Source organism: Dunckerocampus dactyliophorus, chromosome 17 (assembly GCF_027744805.1).
Source record: "Dunckerocampus dactyliophorus isolate RoL2022-P2 chromosome 17, RoL_Ddac_1.1, whole genome shotgun sequence".
In the NCBI taxonomy this organism is placed as follows: domain Eukaryota; kingdom Metazoa; phylum Chordata; class Actinopteri; order Syngnathiformes; family Syngnathidae; genus Dunckerocampus; species Dunckerocampus dactyliophorus.
In genome coordinates this window covers 14,863,932-14,883,436 of record NC_072835.1, presented here as the reverse complement: position 1 = coordinate 14,883,436, position 19,505 = coordinate 14,863,932, and the positions used below count along the sequence as shown (strand labels likewise).

Here is a 19,505-nt window from a genome sequence, read left to right as displayed (position 1 = left end):
CCAACCTTTTTGCAGTCGTGTACCCAGTCAGACATTGGACCTGAAGCCACGTACCCCCTACTCCTGCATACTTAAAAACACAAACCTTTTTTTATCTGAATTAACTTGAAACAGTGAACATAGTTCATTGTTTAATTATGTTTTATAGTAATTCCGGGTCAAAAATGCGTATTTTGCATGGTCACATTTTGATCAAGTTTCACGAGCACTGAATAAATAGATAAGTAATCATCCTACATATCTTTTATTCCAGCCTGATGTTGCCATCCTTCCGTTTGAATAGGTTGAATTTGAGCTTCATTTTTTTTTTGTCCACTCACGATGGCTATGTTTCCATATTCATTTCATATCAAATTGAAGGGGAAAGTCTAACAGTCACTATGAAGCATTATCCGAAATACAAAGATACACACAGCCAACGATAAAGCCTCGTTTTCGGAGGAATCCCTACTCAGCGATAGGGAACACCAAAATAACTGAAGTCTTTATGCACAAAATAATAATCCAACTTACTTATTTGTTCATATAACGCACACAGAGCAATGAACAGCTTCATGCATGTCTCCTGCGTTCCTCTGAGTGTTAGGCACTAATTGTGTTCCATTTTTATTCACAGACCCCCTATTACAATTGGCGTACCCCTGGGGTACGCGTAACCCACTTTGGGAATCTAGCCCATGGCTGTTTTTTATTGGCCCGCGGCACATTCTAAAAATACAATTTAACGAGAAAACTAAAGAAAAAAAAAACACACACAAAAAACGGAAAAATCAGCAGTATTATTACAAGGATAAAGTTAAATATCAAGTCAAAAATATTAAAAGCAAGAAGTTGTAATCTATATATATAAAATATATATAAAAAAGACATTTTGTTATTAAGTCGTAATATTATAAGAAACAAAACAAAATAAAGGTATAATTTTGGAAAAATTAGGTTGGGGAAAATTTATAATATGGGAATAAAGTCAAAATAATATCATGATTACAAGAAGAAAGATGAAATAGTTGGAACAGAAAAAACAAAAACAGCAGAAATGGAAAAACAGCTATAATTTTACGAGAATAAACTTGTAATATGAGGAAAAATAACGTCTTTTAAGTAGCGTAGAGTTGAAATATTTTAGAAAATTATGTTTTTTAAGTAATATTATGAGAAACAAAACAAAATAGGCTTAGTCAAAATATTATGGGAATAAAGTCACTATACTGTATATACGAGTAGAAAATTTATAATTACAAAATTATAAATATTTGGAAATGTAAAAATAATAAAAATGAAGAAAATACCAAAGTTGATATAATATGCTTTTTCCACCTAAATCACAAAGTTGACATGCAGTTGTTTCTCCTGGCATCCTTTCATTTTTCACTATGTGGCACTCGCTGGAAAAAGTGTGGACACCCTTGCTCTGAGCTGCGGTATATCAGGATAAGATACACGTAAAAGTCACGCATTTTGAAAAAGGGAGGCCTACCTTGCCGTCCGAAGCGGTGTTGATCCTGTAGTGGTAGACTCTGCCCTCGTATCGTAGGGAAATGGACCTCTGGCCGGGGCTGCTCTCGCTCTCGCGCACCAGGAAACTCCCGTTGATGCCTGAGCTAAGCAGGTACTCTGCTGCGTTGCGCGACACAGGCCCGTGGTACCAGCTGTGCTTCTCCAAGCTGTTGACGGGGGTGATGTAGTTGGATGGCACCCAGCCCTGGCCATTCTTGGTCTGTGCCTCGCACCACTCACCGTTGTGGTTGTAGCCCAGCACGCGCAACTTCTCGCCTGCGGAAACATTCAAGGACAAGTCAAAGACATTCATTATAAAATAATAGCAATACACGCATTGACCCGAATAAAACACAGGTCATGTTATATCGGTGGTGGAGAGATTTATACAGCAAACAGGTGATGTCAAACAACTTCTCCTCAAGCAATTTAGAGCGTTTCCACCAGTCAGCCTGTGCAGGCGTGGCACAAAAACACGTTGGAAAAAAACTGTCTCAATTTTGGGCAAGTCAGAAAACATTAAAGCGTGATGCTAATTTTCCGATAATGGTGATAATAAAGCAGTCATTGAACCACTGTCAAGCAGAAATGATATCATTTATTATTGCAATCTACCAATTCTTATTTTGCCGATATCAAAAACATGATTTTCGCAATTAACAGTTCGCACCACGATCATGCATAACGTCACTCTATCATGATAAGCTCTGGGTGTTACTTTTTGTTTTTTATTTGGCTTATTGTGGATTTTCTCCTACAATTATTTGCAAAGATGAATCGCCTTCTTACAGTCATGGAAAAAATGATTATACCACCCTTGTTTCTTTAGTTTCTTGTTCATTTTAATGCCTGATACAACTAAAAGGTACCTTTGTTTGGACAAATATAACAATGACAACAAAAATAGCTCAAAAGAGTTCGATTTTTATGGCCGTACAATGCTATAGCTAATCATGTAAGAACTTAAGTGATTTTGGTTCTCATCAAGAAAAGCATGGAAGTTGCTAGATATCAGCTCTTAAATTCAACTCTAATGACTTATATTTGTTATCATCATTATATTTGTCCAAACAAATGTACCTTTAGTTGTACCAGGCATTAAAATGGATCAATAAACTGAAGAAACGAGGGTGGTCTAATCATTATTTCCATGACTGCAGAGCGCAAGACTTCTGCGCACCTGCATTTCGACTCGAGTGTCTTACTATTTTTACATTTTAATAGTAACAATGGTTAACTGTACATGCTATACATTGTTAGAGTTTCAAAGGTTTCACTGGAATTGGACAATAATCTTATACAGGCTCTTGTTGATTCACGAGCAGATGTCGCCTCTTTCCTTCCTCTGTTTGTCCTGCTGATCCATATTGTTTTACAGCATGGTCAGGAAAAAAAAAAGACGAACTGTGTGCAAAACTTGTGTGAGGAAGTGAGAGTCCACCATTAAAAGACATTAAAGAATTTTTTTAAATGATTTATGACCATCTGCCAAAAAAACAACAAAAAAAGTCTCTAATTTGACTTTAAAAAAAAAACAACAACTTGCCCCTTACCTTTAGTAATGCTGAGTGTGTTGTCGCCACTGGCCACAAAGTCGTAGAGAGCCACAAACAGGTTGGGGTCATTCTCACTGGGTCCAGACAACAGGTTCTCTTTGGAATTCCAGCGAGCTGCTTCGCTCAGTCCCTGACCCTCAAAGTCCGGTCTCTGGAGAGCTTCTGGGGAAAAAAAACAACAACAAAATAAACGAATCTTAATGTGTCCATGTATAAGATGACAATGTGAGGAAGTGTATTAACAATGCATTTGTTAAGGTTGGTATGCAGGAACATTGTTTAAACACAGTTTTCCTACTTATGTATCTTTGCACATACAGTATCCGCAATATGTTGTGTTTTTCCATGTATAATGTCAGTTATCACGCTCTCCCTCCATTGCTGCTTCACAAGCAGGTCATCAGCTGTTTGATCCCATGGCCTGGTTTAGATTAATAAACCTGGGTCAGATGACTTGCAGTGCTTCAGCTGTCGACATAACTTTTCATTTCCTGGATTATGCCCGCTTAGTTTTCATTTCCGCGACTACTACCTGGGTAACTAGCACACATTGGACCGTGAGAATGTGTCTCAGCGGGAGTCTTCACTTTGAGATCCTTAAAAAATAAAAAAATTGCACATTTCGCCCTAAAGACAAAAAAATGTCAGCTTCCCAAAAACATCTTTAAAAATATCATATTATTTTTCCCACATTTAACCAAAGTTTTAAAACTACTTCAGCCAGAAATACTGTATACATATAAACGTTTTTAACGTTCTGTAGTTTTTAACCATATGAAGGCCATTTTTTTTTTGCAAAGAAGAAAAAACAATGTTGATTCGCATAAAATACATCAAGTCTTTATTAATTATGATTGTTATTATCTGGACCTGGATAGGGAGCAACAATGATTTTTAATTTTGTGTCAGATTTAAAACTAAAACTAAAACTCACAGTCAAGGTCCTCAGACCCAAAACTGTCAGTTTCCCGGAAACTATCTATTATGAAATTTTTTGAATTTTATGTAATGATTTTAGAATTGTTTTATCCATCCATTCATCCATTTTCTATACCGCTTCATCCTCGTTAGGGTCGCGGGGGCATGCTGGAGCCTATCCCGAATTGTTTTATGTTTTATGGAATTATTTTATTAAATGGTTTTACCCTTCTTTTCTGTAAAGCACTTTCAATTACCTTGTGTCCGGATTGTGCTCTATAAATATACTTTGCCTTGCCTATTAATATTAATTTTCCCCCAATTTAAACCAATCAAGCTTTCAAAACTACGTCTTCCTGAAACACATCAAATTACAGTTGAATTATCCACCTCGGTTAGCGTGGTTTTCAGTTAATGCTGAAAATGTACAACAAAATTTTGTTTCAGTTTGTGTACATTATCCGGTGAACGTACAATATGGCGCACGTCTTGTGTTGTTAATATGCTGAATGAGTCCAACTGTGTTCCTAATGTATTTTTATCCCACAACGACCTTGTTATCATCCTTACTTTGCAAAATGCTGGCACTTGCAACTTTCTTGGCTGCATTTTGGGTCACTGGGGTGAGAAACACTATTTAATTCAGGAAATAACTGCCAAAACAGGAAGGTGGTGTTGAAGAGTCAAGTGTTGATCTCGCTGCCACATCGTGCCTTTGGGAACAGTCACGTCAAGAATCACATCTTCAGTGAAGGTAAAAGTAACCTTTAAAGGTCATTTATGCCTTTAATTCATAATTGATACGCATTTCAAATAGTTTTCTGCATGCAAAACTATAATTGCAAAATTAGAAAAACGTGTTTAGTGTTAACATTAATTGAATTTACATCATCTCTTCTGGGAAAAACTGATTCGGTTAGCGTCCGTTTTGTATAGAATCAAACCTTCTGGTACATTTGTGTTTTTCATGGATGCGCCTGCACGCGAACATTTGTCATCTTTGTGTTCTGATCATTACAGCTTGTATTATACAAATTACGCAGGTATTAAATTGATCATAGTGAACGTCAAATATGGAGAGTCTTTGAGAGAAACAACAGAGTGAACAACAGTTTAGCCAAAAAACGGTGCAGCTGTTGTCACATATGTTTTGAAAGAATGTTAACTCCGCCCTCGAACAACACACACAGTCACACGTGTAGCATTCTTTCTGCAACAAGCCAGAGCAGCTCTACACTTCCCAGCTTTTAGCGAAAAAGAAAAATACAAAGAGCTGCAGGTGAAACGTCAATGAACTATTTATTGGTGCAAACTTGAAGCGTAGCTTTCAAACACAATGAACTGCACTGCAAGGCTATGATTTCTCTGCAAAAGAAGGCAGTCATGCATGTGCATAATCAAAATTCCAGGGAACTTTTTCTCCCCCCTCCACCGTGTTTAAAATGGCAGGACAAAAGGATAGATTGTGTTTCATGATGAGAATGCAAGAAATGGCATGCAGGGGACTTGAAAACCATTGTATATTTAACATATTCGACACAACAGCAAAGACATCTGCAGTATGGTTGTTTTCCAGAGGAAATGACAACTGTGTGTCAACACCTTCAGTCAAAATATGCTAACATTAAATCCCTGAAAGATAAGGAAGACTAAATACCAACTTTGACTACAAGAAGCCAGGATGAGCCCATTTCAGATTTTTGCTGTATCAAGCTAGATTCCATCAAACGTAGCCTTAAAAAAAAAAAACTGCACTTTTTTTTTGCCCATCGTCCACAATCCTTATTTAAACTGCTAGCACGAGGCAGCTAACGATGCACATAATGGAATTTCACCTAAAACGCTCTCTAAAAAAACTTCCAAAACCTCCAACCACGTTTTATGGTTTTATATACATGCTGTACACATGTAGTAACAAGCATATTCATGATAATGTGTAATACTACAGTATTGTCGTATTTTTGGGCATTTTAAGCATTACTGCAACTTCTTTCCTGAGTGCATTTATTTCGCAGAGCCCATAGCAACTAACCCGACTTCCGTCAGCAACAGCAGCATATTGTGGATGTTCTTTGTCACCAACACTAAACATAGCATACTTTGTTATGTTTGTTGCTTATTTAACAAACCAACATAGTTTCAACAACAGTGCATACTTAACGGTTTCCCCTAGAGCGCTATAGCCTTCTTGGTAATGCAGTACACGAACTTGAGAGCCGATGGCGACGACTACTAATTTGGGACAAATGATGATTCAGCCAAACAGACAGAAATCAAATGTTTCTGCTGCACTGTGTGGCACACAGGGTTACCATCGATGTAACAGCTTCATGCATCTGGTGAGGAAGACACTGCTCCAAGAGACTGCATCACACGAACAAATAGTTGTTAGCTCTAACAAAACCTTGCAGGGGTAGAAAGTTTTTTCCTACACAAAAATCAACTGGAAAAGAAACCCCAGGCCAGCTGGACCGTCGAATAAGTCACCATGATATTGATTCTGATAAATGGAGTACTCGTGCTTGATATGACAGCTACATACAGTTGACTACGCCAGAAAAGTAGTTCCGCTGTGATAGTTCCTACAATAACAATGTTGCAATAGCGTGGTTAATACTGACTGCTAGCAATCAAGTTGGTGGCTTTCGAAGATGGCTGCCTCAAGCGTAGACAGTAAGCAGAAGCTGTGAGAGTACACTGAATAAAGAATATCACACAATAACATTTTAACCCTAACCCAGACAGAAAGAGGGAGGGAGACAACATCACACAACGAGAGAGGACACCAGTTACATCCTTCGATACTTCTGTAAACAATGAAATACGCCAAAGGACAAAAATAAGCTACCTTATGCGTCTTTGTGTTTCCTCTTCATCCACTGTGTTGGAAGGTTGCAGAAGTCCTGCATATTTGTCTAGAAGTTGTCTATATTCGAACAAGGCAAGCTCAAGAACAGCTTTCGTGGAGCCAGGCAGCGACAGTGAAAAGAGCAAAGCTACTAAGAGGAAAATTATGGAGTTCATGGCATTGGACGACCATCCATTTTCCGTCGCTGTGCACTTTATTTTTGGTACGAGGCTCAAATCACCTCTGCAATGTAACCTGCTGTGCAAGTTTTGTTTTTAAAATGTGAAAAATAGAAGTAACTGATATCATTTATTAATTTGGACAGCAATTTTCTAAACATTTCATTTGTATTTGAGAGAACAACCTCAAGAGCAGTTAAAACAAGTTTATATGTTTATTTTTCTATTACTTTTTTTTTTCTTTTTAGTGTGGCCCTGGTCCTCTTTTGTAATTTTTGACGGGGGTCTTGTTTAATCTGATTTCTACAGAGGCCAATAAAAAAAAACGAGCTGTGATTCACCAATACCCCTTTGCCCGCACTTTGGACACCAATGCTGTACATTTTGTAAGGTTTTATGATTGCAATTAGATGCTGGGACATATTATTTCTATTTACGGAGTGTAGAAATCCAAACAAACTGCAACAATGTGGTTGGCCATAAGCAAAGAAAAGAAACTGATCTATTTTTTTTAAGCTTCCTGCTAACAAACTAATGAACATAAAAGCTGTGAAGTGTGTGGGCATCCTCTGCCACACATATCCACTCGAGGCGCCATAAATACCACAGGCCTTTGTGAGAGGGTGACAAGTCACCAACACATGGGCCGGGAGAGAGACGGCGCCCACTCAAAACTAAAAATGTATTAAAATGGAAAGTTGGGAAAAAGACTGCGGGCCCTTTTCAGAGTCACTGCAGTGGGAGAAATTACAGCATGTCCTGGCTGCGTTGCTGAGATGACAACGAGATGATTAAAAGTTTTTGTGTGTGTGCGTGTGTAGCTTGTAAAGAATTTATGGCCGTGACTCGACCGCTCTGAGCAATAGAAGCGAACATAATACTCACACGGTGATGCAACACACGTGTCCGTTCAAAAAGCAGACGACTTGGAATTATAAATACAGTCATGTGAAAAAATTAGGACACATCATGGTTTAGCTTTTCTACTCCTGAACCGGTGAACACAAAAAGGTGAAAATTTGTCAAAAAACAAGCACCAGCTACTGCACGGCTCTATTTATCTTCATCCTGCTTGTTGTGGCTCCTTTGGTCAAATTATTTAAGAAAATCATATCATAGAGTTTGAAGTGAAACTTTAACATAAATCTTTTTTAAATGTTTATAATTAGTCAAATAAAATATGCATCACATCTATGTCTGTGGCCCTTGCCTTTACCGCCAGACAGCTTCTTGACCATGCAATCCCCCAGTGGTAAGCTAACCATGAATACATCAAAAAAATTATTCATAATATTGGCCACAAATGAAAGCCTGTAGTCCTGTGTGAAGAGCAAAGTCATATTACTGATCAAGAAATGTTCCTCAATTTATGTTTACTTTTTTAAAAACTGCCAAGCTGCAACTGTATGTTTCTTTATTATATTAAACTGGGCTAAGTTTTATTTAAATTTTACACAAATTAATACAGGAAGGCCTCAAAAAGGCTACGCAAACTGAAATTCCATTTGTTGCATTCCATTGTATAAATTAAAAGACTAAAACTCCTGTTACGTTTGCGGGTCCAGACTATTTTTCTTTAGTATAAAAGGGGGCAAAATGACTTAATAGTAAAAGTCGCCAACCCCTGTCCTACTGTGTTGCCTGCGCTATTATTTTTCTGACAAAAACACTACACGGTGGTGCTGATTAAACCCCATTGGATTGACTTGAAATTTCTCGCACAGCTAAACGCACACTACGAAACACCCACTATAACTTTTTGTTAAATCACCTTAAAGTTTGGTACACATCTTTAAGAGGACTGATCAGGACATGTTTGTAAAATTTCAACAGGACTGGTTGATTTGCCATCAAGCAAAGCAACTGATTGTCCTTAAGACATTGACCTTTGAGGATATCTGTATTACATTAATGCTAACTTCTTCCAAAGCATTTTGACCACAACCCATAGGGGGAGCCACAAATATGAAAAAAATCACAAGGTCTTGGGGATTGAAAACATGACAGACTTGCCAAGTGTGGATTAATGGTATGGGCGTAATAAAAATGGAGGGCACTAATTGGTTTTAACCAACAGAGGTGCTGCTGATTCAGTCTGACCTGCTGAGAAGGACATGACTTCAGCTATGCAAAGCTGAGCTACATTCACCCCGCTGAGCATCATTCGCTCAATGCAACACTGCAATGGAAACAGGAGTTGAGAACATTCAGAGAGCGCGATTAAGAATAACGATGAAGAAGGTAAAAATAAATTGCTGAATTGTTCCGTTAACTTCAATATGACAGTAAGAGGTACAAGTCAGGTAAAATTTGCTCTCGCTTCGTTATCATCTTCACCCCGAGTGGGGGGTGTGGGTGGGGTGTGGGTGTTGCACAATGTTTGGCTCTCCTTCCATTACAGATCACTCACACAATGTCGATTATGTAAAGACTCAAGTGCGCGCTCTGGTTTTCCTCAAATTCCTGATGTGCTTTATTAGGCATGGGGAAATCAACTAGTCACTTTAGGAACCAGAGCTGAACAAAGACTTCTCTGAAGAAAACCACACACGACTTCTGCGAAAGCAAGGAAGATCAGTGAGGAAAGTGCAGAGAGGGGTTAGATGCACTTTCCTCACAAACAACAGTAAAGTGGGCCACGACCCGGGGAGTCAGATTTCCATGTATTCTCTTTGCCGTCTTTTTCCACTTCTTTCCTAGCGCCGCTAGCCAGTGTGTCTGGCCTCCCTCACCTCCCCTGTGCAGCTTTTCCCCTCCTCCCCATTCCAGCGGCAGTTTCCACAAAGACAAAAAAAAAAAATCATGTGTGTATGCCACAATCTTCGGAGCCGGTCTTACTTAGTGTGAACTATTATCAAAGGTGTTCTTACCTTCCAAGTAACAGCTGGAGGAGGACGAGAGCCCTTTCTTAGATTTACACCCCACCAATTTCAGGCATATCTCCAACATTTTCATTTGCTTTCCGTCCCTTCCCGCTTGCAAATCTCTGTTTAAATACTCTTGAGTGTTTACTCTTTACATGTGTCCCAGAAAAGGATAATTTAAGAAAAGCTGGTAGAAAAGAACTGATCCACGTGGGCGGTTCAAATATATTAACCTTCTGGAATTGAATGTTAGTCCTTACGCTGGCACAAAAAAAAAAAAAAAGTCTACCAAGATTCTCTTCTTTGCATCTCCATATTTTTCCCCCTGTCCAATAAGGATCCGAAAACTCGGGTCGGCGAGCTCGCTGGGCTTGTGTCAGTGGCAGGCGGGTCTTCTCAGCGGTGCCATTCCTCTGTCCTGTTGCCCGTCTTCGTGTGGACTGTGGAGCCGAGGCGCAACGAGTTAGTGCTACAGCTGCCAACAAAGGGCTTCTTTCAGGACCGGCCTGCTGCACTCAATGACATCAGCTGAGCCCTCCCACCTCCAGCAACACACACACACACACACAAAATGAAAGACCACATGCACACACTTAAACACACCAACAGCTGCTCACCGGCATACACATTCACTAAAGGTAAGAAGCAAAACCTCCAGAGTACTCTTTAAAGCACTTTAGTTGAGATTTGCGAAAGACCTTCAATGTTTTCCTTTTCCTGCTGAAGTTATCTGATGCTTACAAGAAGCTCCTCCTCTAACTTTTAAAACACCCCCTCTTCCTTTCCTTCACAGCCATGCGCTCTTCACTCCAGCCTGGAATGTTTACAGGTTAAGGAATTAGCGCTGCGGCTTATTAAAGACAATCAGCAGTAGAGAGCAAAGAAACAAAAAACATACCACTACGCCAATACTGCAGGGAAGAGAAACATTATCATTTTCACCCGGAGAGAAACACGTCAGTCAGGGAATTTGGGGACAGCCGCAGTGGTTTGACCACATGAGGAAGGACGGGCTAATCCTTGGCAGAAGTCGAGCGCTTGCAACACATGTTTAATCTTTCTTCTTCAAGCTTTCCAAAAGCTGAATAATTCAAGGTTGTACTCTCACAACTGTGGTAAGCTCCACCCAAATAAAAAATCCAAAGACTTTAAACAAAATTCAAGTAGACACAGAGGAACCTATGCTCATCTTCAATATTTACTTTGTTTTTAGGTCCCCTATTATGCAAAAAGTAACTTTTTTAATGACATGTGCACCAAACATACGGAAAATCATCTCCCTCACTTGATTTTTTTTGTCATGGAGCCCAGAATTCCTGGTTGCACCCCTGCTGCTGGCATATGATATGAAAAACGGAACCATAAACTCACCTACATTGAAACTAAAACATGTTTTCCTTACTTTTTCAAGAGAATATATCACTGGACCAATGTTCCCTCTAATTTTTCAAGTGTCTGAGCATACACACAAACAAGCTGAGCATTCCTTGGATCTCTGTGAGCACCATCAGACGTGCAAATAGTATCACACCCGTCCAAAACCTGAGAACTTGAGGTAGTCCAACTTCCATTCTGTGGTATTTTGTATATGAGTGAGTTCAAAAGGTCAGCAAGGCGTATTTCACAACATAGCTTTCTTTTTGGTCCACCTCAGACAAAACAAGCCGTGGAACTATCTCATCCAATTAATGATCTAAATCTTGCAGGAAACATCTAGTTCATCATTTCATTTTCCATTTCTTTTCTTTTTTACCATTTATTTTGTTAATTATGTTTACTGTTACGTCCTTATTTCCTTTCTGTTTTGCAGCAGCCTGTTCTGGTACCATTTCATTCTGGAAATGTGCTTGAAAGTGATTTGCTGTAAATGTTTACGTTTGTCTAAATAAAAAAAATGAAAATAAAAAAAAACCTAAACTGAAAGAAACAACTACCTTCTGGTCCCTTCGGCATCACTCGTGCAAACTTGGCGTAACACTTCCTGTATCCAGTAAGCATCTCTAATTAAAGGCATTTAGGACGCCATGACAACGCGCCCGCTCACAATGCGCTGAGCATCCGACGTGACCTGCCCGAGAAAAACATTGCCATGTTGAGCAACCTCAATACTCACCAGACCTGGCTCTGCGTGATTTTTTTTTTCCTCTTTCCCCAACTTAAGGGGGTCATCAAGGGGACCCGTTTCGAAGACGTGGACAACATCAAGATGGCTGTGATGACGGAGTTGCGAAGGATCCCGGAAAAATCTTTCCAGGAGTGCTCAAGGGGGATTACTTCAAAAGGGGAAAAGTTGTAGTTTGTTATTTTAATTGAAATGTATCTTTTGTGACACCAGTCTTGGAACCTTTCTGATATACCCTGTATTTAAAAAAGTGGATAAAGTCCACAATAGCAGACAACTCATTTGCATGAAAGCTACTGTACATAAACACAAAACTTGTTCCCAGTATGGCTTTACTAAAAGCACTTTTAAATTCAAAGCTAGGCATATATGCTAGACTTTGGGCAACACACTACACACACTATTGTAGGACATCTGAGCCTTATTTAAATTTGTTGAAAATAATAAGTAATAACGGCCCACCTGACAGAACCCTCAGTGACAAGATAGTGGGCCTGTCAAAACTGCTGCAGTGCTGGTATGGCAAACATTTGTATTCCTTCCTCCAATTAGGAAGAAATTCAGGGCTTTTCTCACTCGGAAAAGGGGCCTATTAATTTACTGCAGTGCTATACATGGTTGGGGGGAGATGAGAGGATGAAGGAAGAGGGGCAATAAAACCAAGGTGGAAAAAGCGGGGAGAAAAAAAAAGGTTGCAGATGGAGGAGGAACATGAAGCACATTGTTCATAAGTGAGCTCATGGGGGAATAATGTGATTTATAATCAAGATAGCGAGCGCACTGACGTACAACCAACAACAGGACCTTTACTGATGATGTAACCCCTCAACTTCACAACTTCTTCTAAAGTCTTTTGGGAGTTTTGATGTCAGTGGTGGAGAGCATCACCAAATAAACTCGGCCTAATGGCGACTGCATTCTTAATTTCTTCCTTATATATGCTCAGGCTGGCAACACCAAACCCATGCGCCCAAACGGGTCTGGGACTACTCAGCCTCATTTTCCATTTCCCCCAAAGCGGATTTTCAACAGACTGCAGAGCGGGAGAAAAGCCTTTGGATAAACCTATGACGAATGTATTGGCGGCTGACTGCGCAGCCGAGTGTGTGATCGAGTGCAGAGCAAGTGAAAAATGTTAAACGTTACATTACAGCACAGTGCAGATGTTTGCTGTTCATGTGGGGAATGTGTGCCATCCACTTGGACTTAAAGAGCTACAACATGGGACCCATCATCGCTGAAATTGACTATGCGATTGATTGACAACATTCTTCAGAAACAATATTAACAACTACAACTGCAGGAACAAAACAGCAAAGCAATTCTATCCTGTGCACTGACGAGCACATACACACCGTCTCACAGTGTTCGAAGCAGAGGTGGGAGAAAGTCTGTGTTTTGCAAGTCTCAAGTACAGACGTGCAAGTCTCAAGTCAGGTCGAGTCAATTCCGAAGTCATAAGCACTGTTTAGTGTCTCCCAAATAAAATGCCATTTTAACAGTTTAATAATCTATTAAATTTGACAAATACGATGAATCAATTTTGAATTGTTTGTGTAAATAAAATAAAACCAGTGTGACAAGACTTGGTGACAGAAAAAAAGTGCTGATATAGCATTCAGGATTTAGTCGGTACACAGAAATGTCATCCACATATTCGTTGATTGTTCTTAAACTTGATTGGACGTTAATCGATGCATTCAATGGGCCAAATTCAAAGGGAAAATATGTTGTCTTGTTGGAAATTACATACTTGCGTTAGTTGAATGCTTTGAATGGGTGCACGTTTTACTCAACTCATTCACTGAAAATCTCATGTATTTTCAAGTCATCAGACTAAAGTCCACGTCGGGTTGCAAGTCTTTGATGATATTGTCAAGTCAAGTCCAAAGTCATCAAAATTGTGACTCGAGTCCACATCGCGTGACTCGAGTCCACCCCTCTGGTTGGAACTGTATGACTTGGCTTAAATCTTGTCTGTCAGGGAGGAAGATCGATTGTGCTATAAGATGAGCAAACTTTGGAAATACTGAGGATACTCTGCTCCACTAATAATTCAATTAAGTGTAGTGAAACATCAGAAAAAAACACAGGTACCATGTATTTATATGGTGTGTGCCTGCGTTTTACTGAGGGCCTTCTGAAGAATGTAGTCAGAGTGTCTGAGGCCTGCAGTCAGATGAGGTTAAGAGGTTTTGAGTTGCATATAATTGCCCACTCGAGAGAGAGAGAGAGACGTCCACGGGGAGAATGGACACTTAGGAACAAAACATTTGGCTGCTCCGGTTCAAGGTTAAGTCCTTTAGCATCAGTCTGTGGTGGGCGACTCAACATGAACTAATGCAGATGCCAGCGCAAATCAAACTGCAGTAGTGCAGCCCTATAGGCCTTTAGATTATATTGTAGGGCGACAAAAATCTGAAACTTTGCTCAGTTCTCTTAGCCCAGAAAAAAGGGTCAAAAACTTGCTAAACTGCATAGAGCATGTCGAAAGTTGTAATCAAGTTTCATGACTCATAATAATTGACTCATAATGTTGGCACAAAAGCGCATATTTTCTATTCCATTGTTTTACCAGAATCGAAATACAAAGCAGTAGAGAAAAGTGTGCAATGTGCGATGAAAACCTGCATCACAACCTCCAACTAGGCTCTGTAAACCTACAACAAAAGATGCATTTGCAGTTTGCACACTATGTTTGTACGCAATGGTCATGTGCTTTTGGTTCCGCTTGCAAATGTGCAAACCATCTGTAAGCATATGAGGATGGCCACACAATAAGACAAAACAACACAAATCAGGAATTAATATACAAAAAGTGTCCAAATAAAGAGCCGCTTGTAAGAGTTTGAAAAAACAAATAGATGAAAGGCAGAAAAACCCGAGGTCAGATTCTATAGCAAACAAAAGCATACAAGATGTTGTGTGGGGTGGAAACAACAATCATGGCAAGACTCACTGGCTCGGCAAAACCGTTTGCGTGAAACCAACAACATGCCTTCCAGCTTCAATTGTTGTGAACAAAACAATGCACCTCATGTCACCACTCGGGTGTCTGGTTTGCAAAACTTTGTGAAATGAAATTGCATTATGTTAAACGGCTTGAATGAGACAAAACAAAATGAATGGAAGAAGTGAGGAGTGGGGGCAGAGAGTCCATCCACTGCTTTTGTTCCTGTGTTTTAGCCTCTCTGCATGCAGAGAAGACAATATTGCTCAGTAGACCTCTGGCACAACGTGCAAATGAATCACGGGAAAGCAGATCACACTGTGACGTCTTTTGTAATAACAGTCTTACAATAACAAGACTCCGCAACTTAGCGTTGCTCTCTATCATCTGGGCCCATCACCAGTCAATCACAGGAATGACGAACAGAGGGCAACCAGTCATGGTATGGGCAATTTAATAGTCCATATTAAAACACGCTTGTTTGTTTTTGTTCCCTGGGTGACTATAAAAGCAGGTCCAGCAACATATTAACACATCTCTCATTGCCTGACACGCAGCAAAAAAATGCAATAGCTAACAAGTTAACTTCTAAAAGAAAAGGGAATGTTATGATGGTGTAAGGGTGTTAAACGTGCGCTCGTGCACTTAAGGAGCAAAATAGAGTCATGCGATTCGGAATTTCGCAAAAGTGCATCTCTCCAGCCACATGACACTGGATCTCTACAAATGAGCATGGAAAGGATTAACTCCACAGGTGGGTCTTGCTTTCTCTTTGGCTTTGTTTTGTGATGCCACCACATTAGTAGTGTCACTGATGACAAAAGAGAAAAGGTGTGGTGATGACAACAGCCTCAAGCAGGCATAGTAACTGATCCTTAAGAATTAGTTGATCAAAATTGAAATGGAATTGATTGTTGGTAACTCTTGCAAACTGGAGTGCACAGCTTGGCTTCAACCAGCAGGGGCGCTGTTGGTTCAGTTTCAACTATCCATGCATCCATTTTCTATGCCGCTTCTCCTCATTAGGGTCGCGGGGGTATGCTGGAGCCTATCCCAGCTGACTTCGGCCGACAGGCGGGGTCGTTTGTGGACATAAGTGAAATAACATGACATCATCATCTATGGCAGGGGTGTCAGAAGTGCGTCACCATTTGATGATTGCAGCTCATTTTTTTATCGACACAGTCTGCATTAGAACATTACATAGAAAACAAACAAAACATGGAAATTGTCCAAATCACCCCAAAACAGCACATGCAAGCCAAAATAACCATCCTGTGCATCTTATACTTGTACTATACGGTCTTTGATGAGTCTTCCTGTTATGGTGCGGGGGGGGAATTCCAGGATACACACAGATTTGGTTCAAGTTTAAGTACGTTAAAACCCTCAAAAAGGTGATTTTGTTGCCATCATGATAATCATATTAGAAAAGAATATTAATGATAATGAGAAACAATTTCAATAGAGCCCCTGTTTGCATGCTCTCTCCCTCTGCATGTATGTTTATAGATATGGGTTAACTTCTTTTTACACTTGTGCGACAGTGAAGCATGTTAAAATGTTACATCTTAAGTTAGTAAAGTTAGTTTTATGATGACGACGGCAACAGGTTCATTCTTGCTACATATTTCCTATGGGGAGAATTTCAAAATATCAAATTGCAGAATGGATTGATGTTCCCACTGAACCAAACTTTTTCCAAACACCAAGTATCTACAAATGACATCAGGTCTGCCGTCTGACGCAAATGTGATGTCGTTCTGAGATTATTAATTGGGGAAATATGCATAAATTTAACCTTTATGCTTATTTTCCATTTGAATGTACCAGCCACATCACTGGCATTTGTTTGACCGTGACGATACAGAAGGAGCACAATGATTTATACATTGGCACCTGTTTTGAGCAGTCACCAGTTTGCACTGGACTTCCTTCCAGGTGGACTTGAGGGAGACACACTTGCTAATTTGTGTGTGCGAGTGTGTGTCCATTTGCGTGGAGAGCTAGCTGGTCCATAGTGAGGACGGACAGGGCGAGTCACGAGGGAGCGGCCACCCAACAGCTGGCCTGTATGAGCATTACTACGAGGCGCCTGCTGAATGGCAGCCTATGAGTGTCAACACACATACACACACAATCTTCAGGACCCAGGGGGATCATAGAAGGAGATTTGGTGTCTAGACTGTATAGATTCCACGAGTTCCTGCCAAGAAAGAGCCAGTTACACACAAAGAGAGATCAGTTTACTGCACATGCACTTGGATGCAGCTGCTGCTAATGCGAGGAGAAAAAAAACACACATGCACAAATCAAATGATGTCACTGAATGGTTACATGAGTGGGAGGGGGGGGGGGGGGGGGTCATGACTGTTAACCCTATTTTGACATGCATGAATAGGTGTCACCACTAGAGGGCATAATTCTCAATATACCAACGCACCATGCTGGAGGAATTCTCCTATGCAGCCTTTATTTGTGACATAACAGTGAAACAATACTCTTTTACAATATCTGTTCATCTCAAAGTCTCAGGAGGTCCCAAAATACTGTATTGGAAATGTGTTGAATTTACACTGTTCAAGGGTGCTTTTCATAAGCACTAGTGGGAACACACAGTTTTGTGTGTCTGTGGCTTTAATGCAAATGAGTTGTGTTTGTACACCCCTGTCTCCGATAGAGTGGGTCTCCAAGGAGCATTATTCTGCACTTTATCCACATTTTACATACACTCAGTGCTTGTGTGTGGACGGGTAAAACTGAGCTTTTTGGTTTGTGCCATAGGAAATGTACAGCATTATCTCATGTTTTTAAACCGTATTTAACAACATGACATGAAGTTATTGACTGACGGGCGTTGGTTTCATTTCATGCAGAAGTAGATATACATGTGATAGAACACACAAGGGCGATTAAAAAAAATTCATAATGTGTCCTGCGCTCCATGTAAATGAGCTCTGATTTTAAAAGATAGTGTACACGCCATTGTACATCTAATATCTGAAGATATTGTAGCGTCGGGCAAGCTGCTGCTGGAGTACCGAGCATGCCTTGCAGGCACTTTGTCAAGTCAGTTAAAATGACAGTGCTTAATCGTTGCTACCTACATACAGTCGAATAGCACTTCATTGTTGTTGTGTGTTAATCTCCCTCTTACATGTTGTACTGCTTATTTTTTGGTTTGGACCGTTGAGTAAAACTGTTGTTCTTTTTGTTGACCGTCTGTCCGTTTGCACTGTGTTGTCAAGCTAGTTGTTGGCTGTCGCTTGCACATTGAACAGACTATACAGAGTTACAATGCCATCTCCTGGATGGAGTTGTAACAACAAGCCTCTCGGTCCTATTACAATTTGATTTTGAAGAAGGGCTAGAACATAGTGCCAAATCTTAAAAAATATATATAATAAAAGAGAGTGCCAATTCCTTCCGTGGCAGTCCAAAATGAATTGTGGCGGGTCACCGCAAATAAGTGAATGTATGGGAGACAGTGACACTGTATTTCAGCACTTATCCAATGTAATACAGTAGATACCATATATCACGTACAACAAAAGAGAAGGGAGAGAGGAGAGACACACAACACACACACACAAATGTTAGCCACATTAGCATAGCTATGTGAGCTACAGTGTGAAAATTACAGTCAAGCTACAGCAAAATAGCTCGTTTAGGCTTTTTGCTTAAGAAAAAAACTGACAGCTTCCATGTCTGTAGCCGACGGACAGATGCCACTGCCACGGCTGGCAAAGCACGAGGCTTGATTTTAAGATGTGTAGCAAAGCCTACTTTTCTGTCTACTCTCAACAGTGGCGCAAACAGGGACATGAACAATTTTTCTTATGTTTGGTGGTTATAAACAGGCTCTTGGGACACATATTACTGTTAGAAAATCTTTAAGAAGTACATTTTGCATAATAGTGAACCTTCAGTGAAATTCCATGAGCCTACTGCAACATTTTGGTAGATACAGTGACCAAACAACAATGATGGATGTGCTTTTGTGTTAAAAGTCAACACCATAGTATGCTGCAATCAGGTCTAGCGCTGTGTAGAGATGGCCATTTTACATGCAGATCATGCACAATGGACAATGGACGTTTTTATATTGATCGGAATACTGAACCCTCTACTTTATAGCTGCTTCCTCTCTATTGGTTTGTTGCTCTTTGTAAGGACCTGGGATAATTTACTCATTTGTTAGCAATCAGAAGGACCCGTTAGCTTTTACTAGAACCGCAACAACCGAAAAGGAATTTCTTGAACAATACTGCGTACACTTTAGTCACAAAAGACTCGGGGTGACACTCTTATGATGTTAAAAAGACAGCGTTTAATAGGATAGTGGGCAAGGACATAACAGTAGCAAAGATATAATAAGAAGGGTAAAAACTTGTATACCTAGTCTTAAAAATGACAAATGAGGGGAGAAGGAAGCATTACTATTTATTTGAGGTAGAGCGTTTATTTATTCAAATGGACATTACAGTAATTAATTGTAAAAGTTAATTTTGCCCATTTAAGACCTCAATTGACCGTGCAGATATAGCTAATATTGCAGAGCAACAGCTTTG

At 39.9% G+C, this 19,505-nt stretch overlaps 1 protein-coding gene across 3 annotated transcripts in view; it reads right to left on the bottom strand.

Moving 5' to 3' along the window:
- The window catches only part of abl1 (c-abl oncogene 1, non-receptor tyrosine kinase), a 36,735-nt gene that overhangs the window by 8,515 nt on the left and 8,715 nt on the right, over nt 1-19,505 (bottom strand). For 2 of the 3 annotated variants that reach the window (XM_054756818.1, XM_054756820.1), the window contains exons 3-4: nt 3,051-3,215; nt 1,478-1,773 (exon numbers count right to left, since the gene is read on the bottom strand). In XM_054756818.1, the coding sequence (XP_054612793.1) occupies nt 1,478-1,773; nt 3,051-3,215 (461 nt within the window). Of the gene's footprint in view, nt 1-1,477; nt 1,774-3,050; nt 3,216-9,868; nt 10,640-19,505 lie in introns of those variants that run through there. The other variant, XM_054756821.1, reaches the window with a different exon arrangement.